This window comes from Acaromyces ingoldii, assembly GCF_003144295.1.
Source record: "Acaromyces ingoldii strain MCA 4198 unplaced genomic scaffold FA10scaffold_6, whole genome shotgun sequence".
Taxonomy (NCBI): Eukaryota; Fungi; Basidiomycota; class Exobasidiomycetes; order Exobasidiales; family Cryptobasidiaceae; genus Acaromyces; species Acaromyces ingoldii.
Window position 1 is genome coordinate 701,995 of NW_020290252.1, and position 18,221 is coordinate 720,215.

An 18,221-nucleotide genomic window follows, 5' to 3' on the forward strand; every position below is an offset into this window, starting at 1 on the left:
GACTCTCGTTCTTCCTCCTTCCAATGGCGTGCTGGCAGTGCAACCGCGACCGAGACCCAGCCAGTCACGGTCCGTGCGCAATCCTATATCCATTTTTCTGTGGATTTTCCTTCGCTTCTAAACCAGTGCTCTCGCGCGAGAGGGATTAAGTCCGAGGCTTCGGACGGAAACAGCCCACGTGGTACGCACGTGGATGATAGTCTTTTTTTCGGCCGAGGAGGCTGAGCCAAATTGGGTTGGGGCGACAGGCACGCATGACGGCTGTTCGGGCCATTAGGCACCGCTACATGACATCTTGGCTATCGAACCTAGGGAGCAGCTGGGCGGAATAGGAGTGAGGCGGCCCCGTGTGAAAACTTGCAGCCTAATTCATGCCAGTAGTCTAGAATGGACCCGCCTGATGACAGGCAGTAATATTGATAGCTTGCCTGTGCCTGCAGGAGACAAGAGGCGAAGAACCATGCATGCGGGCTAACGCCCCGAGCCGTGATGTGGCAATATAAGAAGCAGGACGGGTGGAAGGGGGGAGCTGAGAAGAAAGAAGAACGACCCTCGAAAGCACGGTGGAAGATGCTCTCCGACAAAGCCCAGCTGCGCTCCGGCTCCAAAGCGCTCTTGGAAATGGTCCAGGGCGGTCATATCACGGTGGACCTCATCCTCACCCTACCCATCGACTGGGTCAGCTTCGCCCTCGAATGGAAGCAAACGAGCCTTGAGAGGCTGGAGCAGGAGCAGGAGCAGCGGCGCGCGCTGCTTCTCTCCTCGCCATCGCCGGCTTTGTCGCCGGCCATCTCGTCGTCCTCGTCGACTCCGAGCCTAGACAGCTCCTCGTGTTCCTCCCCCACCTCGTCGGCGGTGACGACGCCGACCGAATGCCCATCGACGCCGATGCAGGTGGACTTTGCCTCGCCTCCGCAGACCAAGCTCAAGCTGGAGCCGCCACAGTCGCCGCCGCCATTAGCGTACTAGAGACAAAGGGACGTCGGCGCGCCCCATGCGCAGCCGCTTCTCAAACTTGCACACGCCACGACCCTTTGTCCTCGCAATGAGTCGTGTCGGATGTGATCCAATGGCTGGTTCCCCAGGCCAATGTGTGCGCCCATCTTTGAGCGATACACTTACAAGCACCGATTGCCATTCCCACACGACTCGACAGACGTCGCAGACAAGGGAGCAATGGACATCATACAGGCACAGACGCTCTATCCCGTGGCAGTCCGCACGCTTCGACTGGTTGCGGGGCGGACGATCCAGCAGCCGCGGGCCGTGCACGCCATCATCGACGGTCTGGTCGGCTACGACGATGTGCTCTGGCGGGTACCTCTCACCCTCTCCGCCGCATACCTCGTGCACCGAGGCACCGCAAGTCCACGAGCCGAGACAGAGGCAAAGGAACGCACGCGCCGTAGTCGTCGTCGACGAAGGAGAGGCGACTCCAGCTGGCTCTGGTGGCTCCTCGCTGGACGCGACCCGGCTTCTCACACTGCGGCAAGGACTGCTGCTGCAAGGACAACTGCAACAAGCTGGACAAGCGAAAGGGCGAAGAGCGTGCGTGCATGGGTCGAGGACCAGCAGTCGCAACGGGGGTCAGACGAGACCGTCACTGCTTCCAAATGCCGCCGCCGTCAGGACCCGACTCTGAAGCCTCGTCTGCAGTCACCTGAAGAACAAGAAGAGCAGCAAGTCAGAGGCGGTGCAACACCCCAGGCAGTCCCCTCTCCCTCCTCAGGCACAGGCAATCATCCTACTGGCGACTTGCTTCTCTATCACCTGGGTCTCAACGACGCCGTGGGCACCCCATCATGGTGAAGGGCAACTTTCCTGCTACAGAGGCCCACGTGCACAATTCTATTTCAAGCTCACATCCTTGGGGGGGCGGTGTTTTGTTGATGCGTTTCGCGCGCGAGCAACTTTCAAAACAAGGCAAAGATTTACTACTACTGAATCTAATCGACTAGTATTCTTTTTGTTACTTTGTGCGTGCGAGTGTCTGCGCGTTTCCGCGCCAAGGGCCTGAGAGAGAGAGCGACTGGCCCCTGATCGAGGGCCCCCGTCCGCTCATCACCGAAGCGGCGCCACGCTTCCCCATCGTGACCTCCCGACCATGCCCTTTGACGTCCCTCCTCCCGCCATGATACAGTAAACGAACGACCAAGACAAGATACCCCATCCCCTGTTCTTACGACCAGTAGCGCACCGAGGCGTGCGATTACGATTATTTACGACTACACACGAATAAGCAATAGCTAACGACACGAGTGACTGCAAGAGGCGAGGCGAGGCGAGACGAGGCGAGACGAGAAGGGACAAACCGAAGCAGCGAGGGACAGGCACATGTACCAGCAGCCGTGCTACTCGCGTGCGGCCGGGGGCGAGCCGGGGGATGGGACAGGGGGGCTAGGAGGGGGGTTAGGAGGAGGGTTAGGAGGCGAGGAGGACGACGAATACGAGGAGAGGGACCTGTACGGCAGCCCGCGGCCGGCCTTTGTCCACCAGTCGTCGCGGCCGCAATCGAGGGCGTCGTACGGGCGAGGCGCACAGCCGGCATACCCACCACCGAGGACGTCGTTCAGCTCGCCGCCGCCGCTCCGGTCCAACAACTCGTTCGAGGTCGGGTCCGTGTACAGCAGCGAGCGCTTCTCGGCCCCGCCCGACTACCCGCCCTACCAGCACCAAACACCGCAGCCACAGCATCCGCATCCGCATCCGCATCCACATCCACACCAACCGTACGGCTACGGCTATGCCTCGTCGCCGCGCCAGTCGCTGCAGTCGCCCCCTGGCGCCTACCCGGACATGTACGCGCCCGATGCCCAGGCGGAGCACTACTGGTACGCCGGCGCGCCGCCGTCGGTCGTCTCGTCGGGCCACACGCTCACCTATGATCCCTACACGGCCGCTGGCGCTGCTGGCGCGCACGCTGGGAGCACCCCCTACAGTGGCGCGGGTGGTGGATACAGGGGCGAGGAGGCGCCCAGCTACTTTGGCGTCTCGGCCCCGCACCACCATCCGGGCGCTGCACCACCGGCGAGCTCGCACCATCACCACCACGGCCGTGCAGGCGAGGCGCTGCCCAACTTTCCCCAGTGGAGCCGGACGTGGTACGGCGGGCACCTCTCGGCCGACGGCCACGCCTACACCACCGTCCCGCCCCGGCCAGGCTCGGGCACGGGCTGGGAGTCAGAGACGATGACGCGGTCCGGCGGCGGCGGCGGTGGTGCACAACACCACATCTACGGCCGCACGGGGGGAATCAGCGATCCGGTCAAGGAGGAGCGCATGCGCATGCTCGAAAAGGAGTTTGGCAAGCCCAAGATCCGCCATGGCGGCGGCGACGACGATGACGACGACGACAGGACGATGCGGGGCGGCGAGGCAGGCGGGAGCGACGACGACGACGACGACGAGGCAGACCTGCCGCTGGGCAGCGTCACGTCGCGCGGCAAGCTCGTCACCGAGCGGCCCCGCTGGATGCTTGGCGCCCGCTGGCTCATGGGCCTCGCCGCGCTGGCGGCCTTTGCCTGCGGCATCGGCGGCGCGCTCCTCATCAAGCCCGACAAGAACGACGTGCCGGCGACGCGGGGCAGCGCTGCCAGCTACGTCGTCTATGCCGCCAGCGCCATCACGCTCGTCGCCCTCGTCTATCTGCATGTGTTCCGGCCCTGCTGTTGCGACCCGATGCGGCGCCTCGTCAAGCCCGGCGCCGGTGGTGGGCCGGGTGGGCCAGGCGGTGCGCTTGGCGGGCTCGTCATCCCCGTGCTCTCGGCGGCGGGCCAGACGGGCAAGAAGCAGAAGATGCCCGGGGGTAAAAAGGGACGGATGATGATGCAGCAGCAAGCGCCGCCCACGGTCAATCTCATCGTCGACCCGACCCTCTTGGGTGGTGGGAAAAAGTCCAGGCACGGCGGCGATGACTCGTCGGACGACGACGACAACGCCGGCGGCTACCACGGCGAGCGACTGCCCGGCGACGCGCGTCGTAAAAAGCGTCGCAAAAACGGCCTTGGCGTCGTGGGCAACATGCAGATGCAGCAGCGCTGGCGCGTGGCCCGCTCGACGACGAAGCTGCTCCTCATCTGGGACTGTGTTCTTTCGCTTGTCTGGCTCGCTGCGGCCATTGTCGCGATTGCCTTCCAGCCCAAGGCGGGCGCCTGCAAGCCTGGCACGGGCAACGGCTGGTGCGACTTCTACAATGCCGCCATTGCCTGCGGCGTCATCTTTACCCTCACCGCCTGGTTCGCCGTCTACCTGGGCTACCGCAACCTCAAGGTGTCGAGCAAGCCACCGCGGGCGATCTGATGTGCGCCTGTGTGCCCGATTTTCCTACTTACCATCGACCCGAGCGCGTTCTCGTCGCATTCAAAATCCCACTCCCCGTTTCACTACTTAGCTTCGTCATCATCGTCATCGTCGTCATCGTCATCCACAGTCAATTCTGGCCCCGCATTCAAACTCATCGGCCCTGCTTCCCCCACATTACTGCTTCCTTCCCAGTTTTCCTTACAAAGACACATTCTAATTGCTGCAATACCAAATGTTCCCTTTCGCCCCAATCTATCTATCTGTTTAGTGGCTCTGACGACGGTGCTGTGGCCCGCTGGCAGAGCCACACGGCCTCGCTGCGCTGCATCACGACGGGGCTGAGTGCGGCCACCACGTCGGCTGCTGCTGCTGCTGCTGCTGCTGCTCGCGGTGGCGATGAGGACCCTTGGCCGAGGGCACTGCGAAGGGCGGCGAGAATGTCGCGCGGGCGGCGTCGCTGGAGTCGCTCAAATGCCTCAATGGGGCCTGTGCCGACCAGCGCCTCGAAATGGGGTCCGGCGGCACCAGGAGCGCTGTTGACCGCGGCGCAGGGCTGGTCTGCGACGAGGTGGGTGTAGGTGGCCCACTGGGGCGCGCCCGCGTCGAGGTCCTCGGTCTTGTCGTACGTCCACGCAGGCCATTGCTGGTCCTCGATACGGCTGTGCGAAATCACTAACAATGACGAGGGCGGGCGCGCGAGGTGGAGCGACTGGAAGCGCGTTACGCCCGTCATGGCCGGCAGCACGTCGATGTGGACCGTGACTATGTATGCGCCACCATCAGCTGAAGTGCCATCACGAGACGAGATGAGACCGAGTGACTGCAGATGCTCACCATTTTCGTGCGCGGGCACGGTGCTGTGTAGGAGCTCGAGCGCGGCGCCGCCGGGGTAGTTCTGGGCGCTGATCCAGAGCGCGAAGCCCGCGTGGGCGGCGGCGAGGGCGAGTGAGACGACGACGAGGGCCCTGCGCACGCGCGCCAGTGCCGTCTTGCGACCCGTCCATCTGGAGAACAGGGGAATGTGAGCAGGTGCATGGCAGGCTGAGCACAAGAGCAGAACTCACAGGGAAGAGGCAGCGCGGGCGACGACGAGGTTGAGGAGCGGCGAGAGGTAGGCGATGAAGCGCGTCTCCTTGTGGGCGAGGAGGCTCAGCACGCCCATGTGGCTCGCAGCAAGGAGCAGGGCAGTGCCTTGTCTGTCTCTGCCTGCTCGATCCACCGCCACACCGACGAGTGCGATGAGAAACAGGGGCACGAGGGGCAGCGAGACGAGGCGGGGCAGGGCGGCGACGAGGTAGAAGCTGCGCGGCTCGGCGCCCCACTCGGCCGAGCGGCCCTCGACGACGTTGAAGAGGATGGCCTCGAGCTCGGGCCAGCACGGGCCACGCCGCTGGCCGTCGATGGAGAAGGCGCCGGCGAGGGCGTAGGAGCGGCGCCAGAAGTAGGTGTCGACGACGATGCTCGTCGCTGTATGCGGCGGGGACAGTCAGCGATGGGAAGGGAGGCCCACGGTGGGCAGGGATGGATGGCAAACGCACCGGCAGAGAGAAGGCCAGAAACGAAGCCGGTGACGAGGACGGAGGCCAGCGCACGCATCGCTGCGTCAGGGCGAGCATTGACGAAGCAAATAAGAAGGGCGACGGGCACCACGAGGCCGACGAGCTCGAGGCGCGCCACGGTGGCTGTCGCTGTGAGCAGGGCGAGCGCTGTGAGGCGCGTGCTGCCCTTCCTTCCTCCTCCACGGAAGAAGAGGCCGAGGGCGACGACGACGGCGGGCTGCGCGAGGCCGTTTGGTGTCGTCCGGCCGGCCCAAAAGAGGGGCCAGAACTGGACGGCCGACACGGCGAGAAAGGCGACGCGCGTGCCGGCGGCGGCGGCGGAGCGACGTGGGAAGCAGCAGCGCGAGAAGAAGACGAGCGAGGCGGCATACAGGCTCGCCAGCACGAGCCGGACGAGGAGCTGGACGTCGGCGCTGGTGCGGAGGAGCGGCTGTGCGAGCCAGACGAGCGGCCAGCAGAGGGCCGAGAGGAACAGCGGGGGCACAAACGAGCGCGGCACGGCGCCGGGAAAATGCAGGTGGTCGTACTGAAGGGGCAGCAGCGGGTCAGTCGGCGAAAAAGACAACCCGACAGAGACATCAGACATGGACGTACCTCTGCGAGACCGGCCGGCGTGAGGCCGTACGCGAGCATGTCGTGGACCGCCTGCACCGAGAAGCTCTCCTCGACCTTGGAGTAGGGCGCCACCACGACGTGCGTCCACGCGGCCACAAAGAGCGCGGCGACGGCCATCCATTCCAGCAGCACCGGCGCCGCCATCGCTCCCTGTCCCTCTTTGTATCGTCTCGTAGCGTCCGTCTCCTTTGCTGGCCGTTCCTCGTTCCCAGTCTTCCAGCCTGTCTTCCAACCGGAGAAGAGCGCGACTCCACCTCGCGCTCTCGTCCACGTGGAAAAAAGTGGCGCGCACGGGCCCGGCATCTCTTCTCCCTTGGGTGTCGTGCGACATTTTATGCGCAGAGAGAGCCGGGGGCATAGCATAGTGCCAGCAAGGGGGAAAGGAAGCATCTCTCTCCCACCCACCACCTCCGCCACTGTCTCCTCATCAAGCCTAGTCAAGCCTAGCCAAGCCAAGCCAACTTAAAACAGCCTCCTCGCAAGAAGAAAGCAAACAAGATGGCCTGCACCTGCTCCAACACCCAAGACTGCACCACCTGCAACCAGGTGAGCATTCCCCATCTCTTCCCCTCCCCTCTTTTCAGCGTACACGATAAGCTGACGGAGGTTCTCGCTGCCCAGGGCAAGTGCACGTGCGACGTGTGCAGCTGCACCAATTGCCCCCGCAAGGTGAGGTAACTGACCTGACTCAAGTCGCTCGTCCAAGCAAGCAAGCAAGTGGCGTGCACAGGCTGACCACCACTGTCGACAACAGGCCCACGCTGCGTCGTGCAAGTGCCAGGGCGCAGGCGAGGGATGCGCGTGCGAGGGCAAGGCATGCCAGTGCTGAGCTTCCTGCTCCAGGCCTGCATCGAAGAGGCTTCTCTCTCACCAAGGCGCCCTCCATCAAGACAAACCCCCTTTCAAACCCCACTTGTTCTTGAAGCTTCCTGTCAATAAAGCGCTTTCTCGTGACGGTACTCGAGGCCTCCCCTTTTTTTTTCAAGACACCCACCCACCCATGTCTATTTCTAAATGAATTGAGACTTGCTTCGATGGGACTGGCAGCAGCAGCAGCAGCAGTGATGGTGTACATGCATGGGAAGAACTTGAGTGTGTGTGTATAGATCAGATATCATGGCTCAGCAGGGGCAGCAGCAGGTGCGTGGTTGCTGGCCGGCTTGGGCGTGGGGCCATCGTCGTCGACGCCCATGCGGACAAATGTCTTGTGGACCTCGTAGCGCCAGTCGGTGCAGCCGAGGACGAGGCCCATGGCGAGCGAGGCAAAGAGGAGGGCGACGGTGAGGCCGATCCAGAGCCCCGCGAGGCCCCACTGCCAGGGCCCAAAGGTGAGAAAGAAGCCGAGGGGGATCCCGATGAGGTAGTAGCCGACCAGGTTGGCGACGGCACCCTGGGCCTGGCGGCCGGTGCCCCGGAGCACACCACCGGCGACGCCGCAGATGCCGTCGGCGACCTGGAAGAGGGCGAGGAGGGGCAGGATCGCATACACGAGGTCAATCACGGCACGGTCCTCGGTGAACCAGTAGCCCCACTGGTTGCGAAAGGCGAGAAAGAGGGCCGAGTTGAAGGCGCCGCAGGCGAGCGAGAGGAGCATCGACATGTTCGAAGCGACGTTGGCGGCGTGGGCCTGGCCGGCGCCCAGGTGGTTGCCGACGCGCACGGCAGCGGCGACGGAGAGGGCAAAGGGCAGCTGGTAGGTGATGCTGGAGCTGACGAGGAGGACCGACTGGGCGGCGAGGGCGACGGTGCCAAGGCGTGTCGTGACGAGGCCGACGATCTGGGGAGAAAACACACAAATGAAGTCGAAGAAAGGTGTCAGCATTGGCCAAAAAAAAAGGAGCAATTTTTAGTCGTCAGAAGGGCAAGAGCGGCGCACACACCTCCCACGACCACCACTCGGAGCAGATGGCGAGCGTGCCAGCGAGGCCGAGGTTGACCAGAGGCGAGAGGCCGCTGAATGCGCGGCGCGACCAGCCGGCCCAGGCGATGCGCGGGGCGACGTAGCACTGGAGCAGGCAGAGGAGGGCCATGAGCCACGTGGAGACGACCGACGCGATGGGTGCGCCAATGAAGCCGAGCCGGACGCTGGGTGGGCCCCAGACGAGGAGGTAGTTGAGCACGGCGTTGAGCGGGCTGGCGACAAAGAGGACGACGGTGGGCGCATGCATGAGGCCCTGGGCCTGGAGGTAGCGCCGGCAGATTTCAAAGCACGCGTAGCCGGGCAGGCCGAGGACGAGGATGCGCAGGTAGAGGCTGGCGAGGGCGGCGACCTGCTCCTCCTGGCCCAGCAGGCCGAGGATCTGCTCCGAGGCGAGCCAGATGGCCGAGATGGGGACGAGGAGCACGGCCGAGATGACGGCGGCACGCTGCGTCCAGAGGCCGACGGTCTTGGGTGCGTGCGAGTAGGCGGCCGGCAGGACCGAGTCGAGGGCAGAGATGAAGCCGCTGAGGACGGAGAAGCCGGTGACGTTGGCCGTCATCGACGACAGGCTCGCGGCGGCAAGCTCCGTGGTGCCCAGGTGGCCAAGACTAAAGACACTGACGACGTTGAGCGAGAGCTCGAGCACGTGTGTGGCCCAGATGGGTGCGCTGTATGCGAGCAGCACAGCCAGCTCGCGGCGCGGGCCCGGCTGCTGCGCGGCCTCGTGGGCGAGCTCGTCGAGCGTCTCCTGGCCCGGCAGGCCGGGCGCCGTGCGGTCCCAGCCACTGGCTGCTCCACCGACCAGGCTGGGCCTGCGGTGCACAGTATGGTTGTGGTGGCCATTGCCCGTGCTGGCGCCCGTGCTGATGCTGGCGGTGGCGGTGCCGCCGTAGCCGCTGTGTGCGCCTGCCTGCAGCAGCGGGCTCGTCTCGCGCGCGGCGTCGGCCAAGGGCGACGATGAGGAGGCGCCTTCGTGGTGCGCCGCCGGCGTCAGCCAGCCTGCGCTCTGGTGGCGCGGCATTGGTGTGGCGTCGTCGTCGTCGTCGTGGCTGTCGTTGTGACCGTCACGGTAGGCTGCCACGTGGTCCGCGCCTTGGTCCACGCCTTGGCCATCGCCACCGCTGAACTGTGCTCTCGCCTCTGCATCGCCGGCCGTCGTCGCTGCAGGATGGCCACCGAGGATGTATGCCGAGGGGATGGGCCCGATGTGCGACTTGCCGCCGTGCTGCTGCTGCTCCTCGGTGCTCATCGCATGGCTCGTCCGCCGCGCCCAGCTCCGCCGCCGGTTGCTGGGCGAAAGCACGGGCGATGTGGCGGCGGCCATGACCCGCGTGCCCCCGCGCGCATACTGCTGGTGGTCGTAGCTCGTCGACAGGCCGCCGAACGTGGCGCCCTCGGGCATCGACAGTTGCGACATGTTGTCGCTCTCGAGCGCGCCCGACGCAGACAGGCCCTGCTCCACGTCGTCGCCGTCTTCGTTTTCATCTAGTCCTGCCAAATTCTGCTCGTCGTTGTCGTTGTCACTGTCGCCGTCGACGAGCTCCGACACGAGGTCGTCCTCGAGCGCGGGTCGGTACGAGGTGCCCTGGAGGATCGCATAGTCGCGCTGCATCGACGATGCCGGCGCTGCAGAGTAGTCACAACCGCATCAGCATCTTCCTCTCTCTCCACCACCCCACGCCTACTCACAGCTGCCATAGTGCGAAGGGAAGCTCATGGCTGTGGCTGCGTCACGTCACCGTCGAGCAGCTGTCTTCTATCTCTTCGTCGCTCTCTTTCTCTCTCTTTCTCAGATCAAAATTTCCAGAGATTGGAAAATTGAAGCGCAAGCGCAAGCGCCAAGGCCATAAGACTCTGTGCGCGCGCCCAGCCCGTCCCTGGGCTTGGATGGACGCGTGCACGTGTGTTGGGTGTGTTTCGAAACATCCGACTTCCGAAACCGTCGAAAAAAATCGGGCAGATGGTAAGCACCCAAGAAGAAGAAATGGTGCGCCAAAAGACGAGCTCCGACTAACTTGACAAGGCAAGCAACGGTCAAGGGAAAAAAGGGACGGAGGCGATGCCCCCATGGGAGACCTATTTGCCCTCTGCGCCGCCGCTCGGGACCCGCACGCACCCGCTGGTGCGCTTCGTGGGACTCGCCTCCAGGCTTCTTCTGTCCCGATGGTGCAACAGCGTCAAGGTCAGGGGCCTCGATGGCTTTTTGCGGATTTTGAGGGATGAGGAGAGACTAAAGAGCGGGAGAGGGATACTCACGTATGCGAATCACATCAGTGTGTGAGTGACAGACTGCAGAGAAGCCAGTCAGAGGTGGTAGCTGAAGATCCTGGCAGAATGGATGATCCGACGCTGTTTGGGTGTATGCCGCCCGAGACGATCCAGGATCCCGCACTGACCCGCTGGACGCTCGGTGCACGCGACATCATGTTCACGAACCCGTGAGTATCTCCTTTCATATTCTTTAAATCGGTGATCCTGACGCTTTTCCACATGCAGTCTCTTTGGCTACTTCTTCCGCACCGGGCAGGTCCTCTGCACGGACCGGGGGCGTGGCGTGTTCCAGCCATCAATCGACAAGAGCATTGACCTGCTCGAAGCTGGCGCCTGGGTCCACATCTTTCCCGAGGGCTACGTCAATATGAGCCGAAAGTCGAGGTGCAGGCGCTTCAAGTGGGGTGTGGGCAGGATGCTCCTCGAGGCTGGCCGATCGGCTTTCAGCAAGTCTGCCGGGTCTGCCGAGTCTGCTCTTGCTCCGCTGGTCGTGCCCATCTGGATCACTGGTGAGACGCGTTCCAATCTCTTGCTTGATGGAAAGTGGGTGAGCTGACGATTTTCATCAGGCTTCGACGCAATGATGCCTGAGCCGCGCGGAAATCCGCGATGGCTCCCTCGACCGGGCGCCAACATCACCATCGACATTGGCAAGCCGATCAACGCCACGCTCGACCCCCTCCTCGATACGCTGTCATCCTCGACGAGCGGGGATGAAAAGTCGGTCGAAGAGTGTGTTTCCGATCTCGACATCCTCTCCGATGCATACCCCCTTCCCTCGGAGAGCCTCTTCCCGGAGAGGACCCCGCTGGCACCACCTCCGGGCGGCGTCCCGTGGCCTGTGCCACTCGCTGAATCGCGATCAGCGCACGCAATCGAGAAGCTCGGGGCCGACTCGTCGTTTGCAAGGCATGCCCGCAGCCTCGTCTCAAACGAGCTCCGTGCTCACCTGGTCAAGCTCGGTGCTGAGTCCAGGAAAGCCGGCGGTGTCCCTCTCGGTTTGGTACACAGGCTCATGGACGAAGAGGACGAGAGCAATAGAGGCCTGTTGTAGATCCCCCAATTCCTATTCTCACTTTGTTCTCTTATCTACAGTACATACATGCAATCGTCGTAATCCTATAGAGAAGGTGCAGTGACAGAGGCGAGTCCTTCGTTCTGAGCCTGGTCCATGTTGAGGCTTCTGTCTTAGTTGGAGCTCCTGGCCAGTGGTGAGCGGAATCGAGCCAGGCCGGGTTCGATCTGTGGGTGTTCGACGTACGGTGCCTTTTCTACCGTCGATGCGTCCGGTGGTCCGAGCGCGACGCGTACTACTTTCTCTTGTAACGCTCCTTTTTCTCTTCATTCCATCAGCTCGGCCGAAGTACTGTACTTCCTCAACTCAGTCAACGACTGCAGGCACGCCGAGCGCCCTGGACTACAACTCCGTCAGGGGTCTCGTTAGCTCCACGGGGGATTGACTGCACCGAAGAGAGAGAGGGAGAGATGAAGAAGCTTCGACGCTACACCAGCTCAAGTGATTGAGACAAAATGCAAGCGCACAGTGGACACCCTGAATGCTCGTGCACATAAGGACTCCGCGAGAGCGACGAGGGGCCTCACAAAATGGCAGCGTGTTTCTTCGGAAGGGCTGGTGATCCAGCCACATCGTTGTCAGGTGGGACTGCTCGCTGTTGAGCGGTACCTTTCTCTCACGTCTTCACGTACGCCTCAACAGATACCCGTTTCAGAATGTATTGGCGTGCAATCTCCCCGATATGCACTCGTTGTGAGGGGCGGAAGCAGGCTCCGTGACAGACACAGGGTGCGGCCCTTTCGGATGAAGCGGGAATCCGCACTTTGCCTCACCCGCAGGTAGTCAACTGGCGGGACCTATCTGTGACGGGTTGCAATCACAAGACCCTCCTCGCCGCGAGAAGCCACCGGCTCATGCACCGTCGCGCGCCGTATAATGCACATTGTACTGTACTGTACCTGCTTTGCGGGGAAGACGGACAGGCAAGCGCGCCCATTCACAATCACCGTCTCGTGATTGGACGGCGAGAGGGGCGAGACGGCTGCTCCCAGGGTGTATATGATATAACCTCCGCCCGGACAAAGCGTCCGTCTGATCGTCCCATTAGTCCGGGCCAAGAAGAAAGAGATGCAGACGCATGAGAGGAAGAAAGCCGCGCCACTTTTTGTATCTCTTTCCTCCTTGCGGTCCCCCGTTCCTCGCTCCCCCGATTGTCCCCCACTCCCTCGCTATCTCATAACGAGGCCCCGATGCGATGAGAGAGCAGCGCTGTTCCAGCGCCCAGGACAGGCGGAATAGCAAAAAGGAGCGCAAGAGTAGACCGCCGATAAGCTCGGCAGGTTGAAAACCGCTCGAGATGCGTCTTCCTGGCCTTGCTCGGAACTTTGGCTCCTATCTTGTGTGGCTGCCTCGCTAGCGCCAGGTCTCCCCCCTTCCTCTTCCTCCGACGTGTGCCTGGATGGTGGTGCGCCCGCTAGCTGTATATGGACCGGAAGACAGGCGACGAGGGGACGAGGGGCCTGGCCCTCAGACAACTGCGTCGGATAAAGGCAGATAGCGGCATCCAAACAGTCTACTTCTCTGCAAGGAAGGAGACGGGGTGAAGAAGGAACAAAGGCGAAAGCAGCGAGGAGAGTAAAATAGAACGGTGTGCATCCAGTAACACAGTCGAGCAGTACCTTGGATGATAAGGGTGGGGCGGCAAACAGTGATTCAGTGCCTCTTGCGGATGCCACGGCTCAAATTCCGGAAAGCGACTAAAACAAAGAAAAAAAAAAAGGACCTTGCTGTCCCGGCAAGTGGCCTGTTGCCGACGGTGTCGCCACTCTAACCCACGGTAGCGTGCCATCGGTCTCTGGATCTGCCTTTTAATCTTCTGTGCTTTGATTCTCTCTCCTTTTTTTGTAATTGGAAGCGTACTTGCTTCTCTTTACTCTGCGATGAAAAGGTAATCCTCGGCCCACTCGCCGATATCTGCCGTCCTTGCTGTTTTTTTTTTTTTTTTTTTCGCCCTTCCTTCCCTGGAAGACCAGGGCACTGTGCCCCACAATGCTACACCCATCTGGAAGAAGTGGTCGTGAGACCAAAGAGCCGGGCACGCAAACTCTGCTATCTCTTGCGAAGATACCGATAGTCGTAAGTCTGGACCAGCCAGACCTTGTGCCTGTCGTTGTGTGCGTGTGTGTGTGAGAGAGAGGGGGAGGGGAGAGAAAGAGCGCGAGATAGAGGAGGGGCGCTTCGCCGCAGGTACACATTGCGAATATTCTGGCCCTCCCTGTACCCTAGACAAAGCAATATATGAAGGACATCCCACTTTCTCGTCCACGTCCCTGTCCATCACCTTCCCCCCTTTCTTCCCTCGTCTTGTTGTTCCCCTTTCCCCCTTTCCCTCTCCCCCTTTCCCCTTACCCCCTCCGGTTGCCTACGCCTCTGTCCCAATCCCCTGCGTGCCTCTTGGGCCTACGACTTAGACCAGCATGGACGGAGCAATGTTCGGCGGCTATGGTGCCGCCAAGGCCGACGAGGCCGGCATGAAGCACCACGAGATGATGCCTCCTCGCGTCTCGGGCCTGCACCACGAGGACCGTAGGCCGACGCAGGAGATCTCCCGCGCCGACGAAGGCCCCATCAAGAGCGAAAAGGTGCCTGTCCCCGACGTGCAGGAGAAGCTGGCCCTCGAGAGCGAGGAGGACGGCCTCGACTACAACGTCACCGACGAGGACCGGGCGACGCTGCGCCGTGTGGCTGCACCCATGCCCTGGACCGCCTTCCTGATCGGCATCTGCGAGCTCGCCGAGCGCTTCTCGTACTACGGCACCACCCAGGTGTTCCAGAACATGATCCAGAACCCGCTCCCCGCCGGCAGCACCACCGGCCGCACGTTCCACCCCGATGACGTGGCGGGTGTGTACGGCAAGGGCCAGCAGGCAGCCACGGGCATCACGACGTTCAACACCTTCTGGGTCTATGTCAACCCGCTCATCGGTGGCTACATTGCCGATACATACCTCGGCCGATTCAACACCATCTGCCTCGGTGTCGGCATCGCCATCGTGGGCCACATCCTCTTCATCATCTCGGCCGTGCCCTCGGTCATCAAGGACCTCAACGGCGCCTTTGCCTGCTTCATCATCGGTGTCATCATCAATGGCGTCGGCACGGGCTTCTTCAAGTCTACCGTCTCTGTCCTGATTGCCGAGCAGATCAAGGCCAAGCGCCAGTACATCCAAGTCACCAAGAAGGGCGAGCGCGTCATCGTCGACCCCACTGCCACGGCTGCCCGGCTGTACGACTTCTTTTACTTGCTCATCAACATTGGTGCGCTGGGTGGACAGATTGCTATGCCATTTGCGGAAAAGTACGTCGGCTACTGGCTCGCCTACACGATCCCCACCATCGTCTTCCTCATCTGCGTCCCCGTCCTCTACTTTGCGCGCAACAAGTACGTCAAGAACCCGCCTGCAGGCTCGGTGCTGAGCAACGCGCTCAAGCTCCTGGGCCTCGCCATGAAGGGCCGCTACTCACTCAACCCGATTGCCATGGTTCACAACATGCGCGCCCCCGACTTCTGGGAGAACGTCAAGCCGAGCAAGCTTGGTGCCATGAAGCCAAACTGGATGACGTTCGACGACCAGTGGGTCGAAGAAGTCCGTCGTGGATTCAAGGCCTGCTACGTCTTCCTCCTCTTCCCCTTCTACTGGCTCGTCTACAACCAGATCTCGGGCAACCTCGTCTCCCAGGGCGGCACCATGAAGCTCGGCGGCGTCCCCAACGAGATTCCCCAGAACCTGGACCCGCTCGGCATCCTCATCCTCGTCCCCTTCTTTGAATTTGTCGTCTACCCCGGCTTCCGTCGCATGGGCATCAACTTCACTGCGCTCAAGAAGATCTTCTGTGGTTTCATTGTCGCTTCGATGAGCATGGTCTGGGCTGCCGTCCTCCAGCACTACATCTACACGACGTCGCCCTGCGGAACCAATGCCAGCAGCGACACCGGTTGCCAGTCGCCCATCAGCGTCTGGGTCCAGGTCGGTCCCTATGTGCTCATTGGTCTGTCGGAGCTGTTCGCCTCGGTTATCTCGCTCGAGTACGCGTACACCAAGGCACCCAAGAACATGCGCTCCCTCGTCATGGGTGTCGGCCTCTTCACCAACGCCATTGGCTCGGCCATCCAGCAGGCCTTCCTGCCCCTGGCCACGAACCCGCTGCTGGTGTGGATGTACACGACGTTTGCCTGCATCTCCTTTGCTGCCGGCATCCTCTTTGGCTTCCTCTACCGGGGCATCGACAAGGAGGAGGACTACCTCAACAACCTGGCCAGCGCAGACTACCACTCCAAGCGCTCGTCGCAGCACGAGGAGTGGGACATGCACAACGCCGACCACGCCTCCAACGACGAGAAGCCCAACTAGGGGTTTTGGCATCCGTTGTCCTAAAATGGATTTCAGCAGTCCACCTCGTCTTTTGTCTCTCATTCTTCCCGAGAACAAGAACATGGCGGGATGAGATGCTGGTGTTGATGTATTACTTACGATTGCGAATATCATCTTTTCACGTTGTTACGCTTCTTTTTCTTCTTGGCTCGCGCGACTGACTGCATCCAGAGAGTGACCAAAACTACAAGCATGAAAGGTGGCGGAGAACTGATTGGCAGGCCGGATGATTTAGGTGTCTTGGTAGCATTCATGCAACCCTCCGGGTCTTATTTTCTCAACGCGCTGCTTCCTTTGTGTGATGCTTTTCACTGTGTGCTGAGTACATGTTCTGGATCATGTCTTGGATCGCCGTGTTCTTGGTTGGTCAACACGAGAAGCAGTCGTCCTGGAGGAAAGGCATGGATGGACGACGCCAGCGTCAGCGCCATCAAGTCACACAGGATGCAGCCGTTGCCTCGTCCACAGATCAGCCCCGACTTATGCCGAGTTCCGCACGGTCTCCGACCTATTTCCGAGCCATCTCCGATTTTTATTTTTATTTTTATTTTTATTTTTATTTTTGGTGGAGGCACGGTGAGCCAGGTGAGCTAGTGTAGGCAGATCTCACCAAGATGATGGGAATCGAAGCGCATATAAGAAGCCATCCCTCTTGCCCCTACTGACCGGGGCTTCACCAACAAGCCATAAAAATAAACAACAACAATGAGCTACTTTGAAAAGGTTGCTGCACGAGCGCCGCTCGACCGTCACCGGGTGCTGAGTCGGACGGCGGGCGTGCGCGTGTCGCCGCTGTGCCTCGGCGGTGCCTCGCTGGGCGACGCCTGGTCCAAGGCTGGCGGCGCCATGGGCAACGGTGCCGACGAAACGGCCTCGTTTGCGCTGCTCGACGCCTACTTTGCGCAGGGCGGCAACTTCATCGACATGGCCAACAACTACCAGGACGGCGAGTCGGAGCGGATCCTCGGTGCGTGGATGCGCGCACGGGGCAACCGCGACGAGCTCGTCATCACCAGCAAGTACACGAGCACGTTCAAGTTCCAGCAGGGCCCCGCGGCCGGCGTCCACATCTCGGCCAACTTCAATGGCAATGCGAAAAAGAGCCTGCGGCTCAGCCTCGACCACACGCTCGCGAGCCTGGGCACCGACTACGTCGACATTCTCTACGTGCACTGGTGGGACTGGACGACGTCGGTCGAGGAGATGATGCAGGCGCTCAACCGCGAGGTGCAGGCGGGCCGCGTCCTCTACCTGGGCGCAAGCGACATGCCCGCCTGGGTCGTGTCGAGCGCCAACGCCTATGCGCGCGCCCACGCCCTCGCGCCCTTCTCCGTCTACGAAGGCCTGTGGAGCATTCTGCAGCGCGACATGGAGCGCGACATCGTGCCCATGTGCCGCGTTGAGGGCATGGCCATCTGCCCGTGGGGCGCCGTGGGCAGGGGCAAGCTGCGCACCGAGGCAGAGATCGAGGAGCGCATCCGTACCCGCGGTCCGCTACGTGGCGGTGCGCCGCAGACCGACCTCGAGAAGCGCGTCTCGGCAGGCCTGGACGAGATGGTCAAGACCGACTTTGATGACAAGATCTCGATCACGCAGCTTGCTCTTGGTGTGTTCTTTCTTCCTTTGCTCTTCCCTCATATTGAACACCCTGCTGATGTATGGACCACGATGAACGACAAACAGCCTGGCTCCTGGCAAAGTACCCCTACTGCGTGCCCATTGCCGGCGTGACAGAGAAGCGGCACCTCGAGTCCAACATGTCGGCCGTGTCCATCAGGCTGACGGACGCACAGATGGCCCGCATCGAGGCGCTGTCGCCGTTTGAGCCCGGCTTCCCGTACAGCTACATCAAGCACGACCCGCGCGAGTCGGCCGACCAGGCCCAGAGCAGCTGGCTCGCCTCGTGCGGCGAGCTCGACTGGGTGCACGCCGAGAGGAGCATCAACCGGCTGCCATGAGGCGGCAGCACATCCTCCTCTACATTCCTATTTTAAAATGTGAACGACGTGATGACGCAATGTGCTGTACTGTAATGATTATAGTTTGTTCCCGACTCGGGGCAGCCAGACCTCGACTGCTTGACTGAATTTGAGTTGCGTCGGGAG

General features: G+C 61.8%; 9 protein-coding genes across 9 annotated transcripts; 7 read left to right on the forward strand and 2 right to left on the reverse strand.

The window, feature by feature from the left end:
* Window positions 1-570: 570 nt before the first annotated feature.
* Window positions 571-969, forward strand: FA10DRAFT_288637 (hypothetical protein; the record flags this gene model as incomplete). Its single annotated transcript, XM_025524214.1, has 1 exon — window positions 571-969. The coding sequence occupies one exon, from the start codon at window positions 571-573 to the stop codon at window positions 967-969; it is 399 nt and encodes a 132-aa protein (XP_025375139.1).
* Window positions 970-1,176: 207 nt separating this feature from the next.
* Window positions 1,177-1,809, forward strand: FA10DRAFT_288638 (hypothetical protein; the record flags this gene model as incomplete). The annotated part of the gene is made up of 1 exon (XM_025524215.1): window positions 1,177-1,809. One exon carries the CDS (start codon window positions 1,177-1,179, stop codon window positions 1,807-1,809), a length of 633 nt encoding a protein of 210 aa, XP_025375140.1.
* Window positions 1,810-2,334: 525 nt separating this feature from the next.
* FA10DRAFT_304010 (hypothetical protein) lies at window positions 2,335-4,551 on the forward strand (the record flags this gene model as incomplete). The annotated part of the gene is made up of 1 exon (XM_025525305.1): window positions 2,335-4,551. One exon carries the CDS (start codon window positions 2,335-2,337, stop codon window positions 4,297-4,299), a length of 1,965 nt encoding a protein of 654 aa, XP_025375141.1. The 3' UTR covers window positions 4,300-4,551.
* On the reverse strand, window positions 4,429-7,228 carry FA10DRAFT_180963 (hypothetical protein). Its single transcript, XM_025518295.1, has 5 exons — window positions 6,456-7,228; window positions 5,841-6,387; window positions 5,367-5,769; window positions 5,137-5,306; window positions 4,429-5,064 (listed from the first exon to the last, which is right to left on the reverse strand). Exons 1-5 carry the CDS (start codon window positions 6,864-6,866, stop codon window positions 4,559-4,561), a joined length of 2,037 nt encoding a protein of 678 aa, XP_025375142.1. The 5' UTR covers window positions 6,867-7,228; the 3' UTR covers window positions 4,429-4,558.
* On the forward strand, window positions 6,825-7,516 carry FA10DRAFT_269211 (hypothetical protein). Its single transcript, XM_025522667.1, has 3 exons — window positions 6,825-7,022; window positions 7,098-7,145; window positions 7,231-7,516. Exons 1-3 carry the CDS (start codon window positions 6,975-6,977, stop codon window positions 7,303-7,305), a joined length of 171 nt encoding a protein of 56 aa, XP_025375143.1. The 5' UTR covers window positions 6,825-6,974; the 3' UTR covers window positions 7,306-7,516.
* Window positions 7,517-7,590: 74 nt separating this feature from the next.
* Window positions 7,591-9,418, reverse strand: FA10DRAFT_234097 (MATE efflux family protein; the record flags this gene model as incomplete). Its single annotated transcript, XM_025518972.1, has 2 exons — window positions 7,591-8,253; window positions 8,357-9,418. The coding sequence occupies 2 exons, from the start codon at window positions 9,416-9,418 to the stop codon at window positions 7,591-7,593; spliced, it is 1,725 nt and encodes a 574-aa protein (XP_025375144.1).
* Window positions 9,419-10,388: 970 nt separating this feature from the next.
* Window positions 10,389-11,802, forward strand: FA10DRAFT_281454 (acyltransferase-domain-containing protein). Its single transcript, XM_025523692.1, has 4 exons — window positions 10,389-10,674; window positions 10,731-10,835; window positions 10,894-11,177; window positions 11,238-11,802. The coding sequence occupies exons 1-4, from the start codon at window positions 10,457-10,459 to the stop codon at window positions 11,720-11,722; spliced, it is 1,092 nt and encodes a 363-aa protein (XP_025375145.1). The 5' UTR covers window positions 10,389-10,456; the 3' UTR covers window positions 11,723-11,802.
* Window positions 11,803-14,016: 2,214 nt separating this feature from the next.
* FA10DRAFT_255641 (PTR2-domain-containing protein) lies at window positions 14,017-16,254 on the forward strand. The gene is made up of 2 exons (XM_025519775.1): window positions 14,017-16,116; window positions 16,217-16,254. Exon 1 carries the CDS (start codon window positions 14,161-14,163, stop codon window positions 16,093-16,095), a length of 1,935 nt encoding a protein of 644 aa, XP_025375146.1. The 5' UTR covers window positions 14,017-14,160; the 3' UTR covers window positions 16,096-16,116; window positions 16,217-16,254.
* Window positions 16,255-16,434: 180 nt separating this feature from the next.
* On the forward strand, window positions 16,435-18,132 carry FA10DRAFT_244981 (Aldo/keto reductase). Its single transcript, XM_025519362.1, has 2 exons — window positions 16,435-17,722; window positions 17,800-18,132. The coding sequence occupies exons 1-2, from the start codon at window positions 16,822-16,824 to the stop codon at window positions 18,072-18,074; spliced, it is 1,176 nt and encodes a 391-aa protein (XP_025375147.1). The 5' UTR covers window positions 16,435-16,821; the 3' UTR covers window positions 18,075-18,132.
* The last annotated feature ends 89 nt before the right edge of the window (window positions 18,133-18,221 follow it).

Excerpts from the sequence above, each read along its gene's own strand:
- FA10DRAFT_255641 (XM_025519775.1), top strand. The coding sequence starts at position 14,161 with ATGGACGGAGCAATGTTCGGCGGCTATGGTGCCGCCAAGGCCGACGAG.
- FA10DRAFT_269211 (XM_025522667.1), top strand. The coding sequence starts at position 6,975 with ATGGCCTGCACCTGCTCCAACACCCAAGACTGCACCACCTGCAACCAG. Across the intron at positions 7,023-7,097 it reads ACTGCACCACCTGCAACCAG|GGCAAGTGCACGTGCGACGT; the intron begins GTGAGCATTCCC and ends CTCGCTGCCCAG. Across the intron at positions 7,146-7,230 it reads GCACCAATTGCCCCCGCAAG|GCCCACGCTGCGTCGTGCAA; the intron begins GTGAGGTAACTG and ends TGTCGACAACAG.
- FA10DRAFT_180963 (XM_025518295.1), bottom strand. The coding sequence starts at position 6,866 with ATGCTTCCTTTCCCCCTTGCTGGCACTATGCTATGCCCCCGGCTCTCT. Across the intron at positions 5,307-5,366 it reads GCCCGCGCTGCCTCTTCCCT|ATGGACGGGTCGCAAGACGG; the intron begins GTGAGTTCTGCT and ends CCTGTTCTCCAG. Across the intron at positions 5,065-5,136 it reads CGTGCCCGCGCACGAAAATG|TCACGGTCCACATCGACGTG; the intron begins GTGAGCATCTGC and ends GCGCATACATAG.
- FA10DRAFT_244981 (XM_025519362.1), top strand. The coding sequence starts at position 16,822 with ATGAGCTACTTTGAAAAGGTTGCTGCACGAGCGCCGCTCGACCGTCAC. Across the intron at positions 17,723-17,799 it reads GATCACGCAGCTTGCTCTTG|CCTGGCTCCTGGCAAAGTAC; the intron begins GTGTGTTCTTTC and ends AACGACAAACAG.
- FA10DRAFT_281454 (XM_025523692.1), top strand. The coding sequence starts at position 10,457 with ATGCCCCCATGGGAGACCTATTTGCCCTCTGCGCCGCCGCTCGGGACC. Across the intron at positions 10,675-10,730 it reads TATGCGAATCACATCAGTGT|AATGGATGATCCGACGCTGT; the intron begins GTGAGTGACAGA and ends AGATCCTGGCAG. Across the intron at positions 10,836-10,893 it reads GACATCATGTTCACGAACCC|TCTCTTTGGCTACTTCTTCC; the intron begins GTGAGTATCTCC and ends TTCCACATGCAG.